This window comes from Colletotrichum fioriniae (assembly GCF_027942845.1).
Source record: "Colletotrichum fioriniae strain IMI 355084 chromosome Unknown scaffold_19, whole genome shotgun sequence".
Classification (NCBI taxonomy): Eukaryota; Fungi; Ascomycota; class Sordariomycetes; order Glomerellales; family Glomerellaceae; genus Colletotrichum; species Colletotrichum fioriniae.
In genome coordinates, this window is record NW_027076855.1 from 178,410 (window position 1) to 181,864 (window position 3,455).

Genomic DNA, 3,455 nt, shown 5'->3' on the forward strand with positions numbered 1-3,455 from the left:
ACGGGAATCTTCCAATAACACAGAAATCCTAATTTCCTACCAGCGTCTCGTCGCTCCTCCTCGGCCGCTCCGCCTCTTACCTTAATTCTTCGCTGAATTGATACCTATTTGCTTTTCCGCCACTACCCTCGAGCCGCCACAATCACGCCGTGCCGGGCGCACGATACCAATTTCCTCACCACACACCCTTATCCAGCACATTCTCCGTATACAATCGCGGGAATGCCTTACACACCACCCTCCCACCACCGATCGCCAGCAAGCTCAGCGCCGTCATCGCCTGACGTGAGCAGACGTTCCTCCTTCCAGTCCAGCCCCAGACCGTCACTACCAAGGTCAGCATCATACCTCACCAAGCACAGGAGAACGCCGGCAGCGGCAGCAGGTGCTCCCACAACAAATGGCAACTCAGACCAACCTACACCACCAGGAACGTCGGACGATTTGAAGGGCATGGCCACTAACAGCAGCAGTGTGAGGCAATCACCGCCGCCACTGACAGACGACCGAGGCATGCCCAAGGGCGCCATCATTTCACCGCCCGATTCGGGAAGCGAAGAGGAGGACGTTGCAGAGCGTGGAAGGCAGATTGAGAATCTTAAGGAGCTTCAGGACATCATCAGCCAAATACCCGTGAAGAGGGAAGCCTCGCCGACCAGCTCCAAGCTCGATCAACCCGCACTTTCTCTCATCACCAAGGAAGACCTCCCCAAGGAGGGTCTGCCCACCAGCTTTAGCACCAGCTCCCTGGATGCCCTCGCCAAGACGGTCGCCCGCCGCGTCAACCACGTGAGATCCAGCACCGAGCCCAGAATAATAATGGAGTCGGCTTCCATCACTGGCTCAGAGTCTGACTCGGACGGTAACAACTTCGAAAATAAGCCCCCAATGGTACGAAAGAAGTCTGGAGAGCTCGTCAGACCCGCACTTCGGCCTGCTTCTGCTCGCAGGCGGCCGTCCAGCATGCCTGGCACCCCGACCTTCTCCAAGGCCGTTCACTTCGACTCACACCTCGAACATGTCCGCCATTTCCTCCAGGTTGATCGGCCACTCGCTGTCAGTGCCGGATCCTCGCCGGTCGATGCCTACGACAGTGATACCGAGTACCCCTTCCCTGGAGAAGAACGCCAGAACGCTCGCACTCCCCCATTCGAGTGGGAGATCGTTACGGCAAACCACCCCGCCGATACCCCCATCCGCAAGTCCCTGCCAGTTCGCCTCGAGAGGGTCTGGTTGTCACCCGACCAGAAGAACTTGCTGGGCTCCGTCGCAGTTGCCAACCTGGCATTCCAGAAATACGTTACGTGCAGATTCACTCTGGACTACTGGAAGACGACCTCGGAGGTCGGTGCCGAGTACTCACATGAGGTTCGCGCTCAGGACGACCACGTTGCTCAGGACCGATTCACGTTCAGCATTAAGCTCTCCGACCTGGCTAACCTCGAGACGAAGACGCTCTTCTTCTGCATCAAGTACAACGTCAATGGTCAGGAGTACTGGGACAACAACAATGGCACCAACTTCCAGGTCGATTTCCGCAAGAAGCATCTGCCCCAGAACGGCAAGCGAGGCCTGCAGGGTGCTGCTGGCCGCCCGGCGCTCCCCCGTAGCAACCGCCGCTCGAGCCCTTCTTCGGCACCTCGGCCCAAGTCCATGCCTGTCGGCTTCGATGACTTTGGCAACCAGTCCAAGCTGAACTTCGACCAGCCCATCCACGAGTACCTGGGCGAGTCAGGCCCAACTGCGGGACTTCGCCTCAAGATCAACAAGTCCACTGGCAACTTGGCTAGCGATAACCTCTCCAGCCGACTGACTGCCCCCAGTGGACAAGCCTTCTCCAACCGCTATGACTTTGGTGCCTCCCTCACTGCTGCTGTGCAGGCCGCAAAGGACACCATTGGCAAGGACCGCAACCAGGATGGTCTCTATATGAAGAGCCATCGCAAGATTCACGTTCCTGCCCAACAGCCCCAGCAGGCGAAGCCGGCCCCGGCCGTGACCGCTCCCCCTGTCTCCAAGCCGGTTGTCAAGCAGCCCACTGTCCCTGGCACCGACTCCCCCAACCCTTCCCTTGCCTCGTCATCATACGAGGAATTGGTCAACAAATACTGCTTTGTACGTACTTCTGGTCAACAATCATCCATGTCCGACCCTTTCATCACCGACCCTCACCGATCGCCCACTCTCAGCCCAAAAAGCATGTACTGACCTTGGCTATCAACAGTTCGGCTCCAAGCAGTCTAGTCCGCAAATTAAGGATGGCATATTGAGGAACGGCAAGTTTGACGGAGCTGACGATGTTTTTGCGACCCGCGGATCCAACAGCACCAGTTCGAGCTCCAACGGCAGCCCCAGCATGGCCCACCAAGCTCAACACGCCGGACCCGCACAACACCACGCCTTTCACCTCCGCGACTCCAACCCTTACTTCCAGCACCTAGGATCCTACGGTGCATCACCAGCCTCATCTCCACTCGGTCAGCCATTGCAAAACGAGCGACCCGCCAACCAACGTCCGAGTCAGGCTACCACCCCAGCAACAATGAGGTCTGCCTCCCCCGCGACCTCGGTGGGTGGCTTCCCTTTCGCCGGTACGTCGCCAAATGAATTTCCGTACGCCCAGCAACTGCAGGAGCGCTTCCCATTCAATACCGAGACTCATGCGGCAACAGCAATTAGGGGTTAACGGTGTCGCTCACTCCACCATGTGATCGCATCGTCTTTGCGGTCTCGTCATTTGACTTTTCTCGATTGTGTTTTTTGGACGAAACAAATATTTCAGCTCATCTTTCGGACACTGGCGTTTAATGGCATTCGACGCCAAAAGGCCAGGGACGGCCATGGCATCGGGGGGCGTTCAAAGAGTTTTTCACAGTCCACGGCCCTCGATTCCATTTCACGACTTCCCGAGCATACGAAGGGCATTCGGGGGTCATTGGGAAAATAAACAAAACAGCCTTGCTTTCTTGGTCTTTCATTCGTTGCCCATTCTTGATGAGCTCAACGCAGCGTCGAGGGGATGAGTCTCTTTTTCGGATGGGTACTCAGGAACGATCTGCATACAAGGAGTTCCTTTAATGCATAATTCGCTCGCACCTTCACTCTTGACCTTCAACAGCGGCTGTCATTGCGCTTCGAATTACCTTGTCATTTTTTTTACTTTTCTCCTTGTCGACCTTTCTTTGCGGACGCGGTAGAGGATGAAGGACCACCAGCACACGACATTAGGGGTTCTAGAGGGCTACGGGCTATCGAATACTTGCTTTATTGGATTGGGATGATACCAGATGACATGAGATTGTCTCTGTCCGCCTCAGGTGGATGATATCAAGGGTGTATAGCGGATCCCCAACCTGTTCAATCACCCCAGTACGCTGCGTGGTATTGACAGGTCTGTCGAGGAGATTCCGTAGCGGTTGGGTTTGGAACGGACAAAAGTTGAGGAACCGAGTCTT

The 3,455-nt window shown here is 56.1% G+C and overlaps 1 protein-coding gene across 1 annotated transcript; it reads left to right on the plus strand.

The window, feature by feature from the left end:
• Window positions 1-222: 222 nt before the first annotated feature.
• Window positions 223-2,711, plus strand: N0V96_011783 (uncharacterized protein; the record flags this gene model as incomplete). Its single annotated transcript, XM_065759396.1, has 3 exons — window positions 223-2,115; window positions 2,225-2,591; window positions 2,680-2,711. The coding sequence occupies 3 exons, from the start codon at window positions 223-225 to the stop codon at window positions 2,709-2,711; spliced, it is 2,292 nt and encodes a 763-aa protein (XP_065611960.1).
• Window positions 2,712-3,455: the final 744 nt, after the last annotated feature.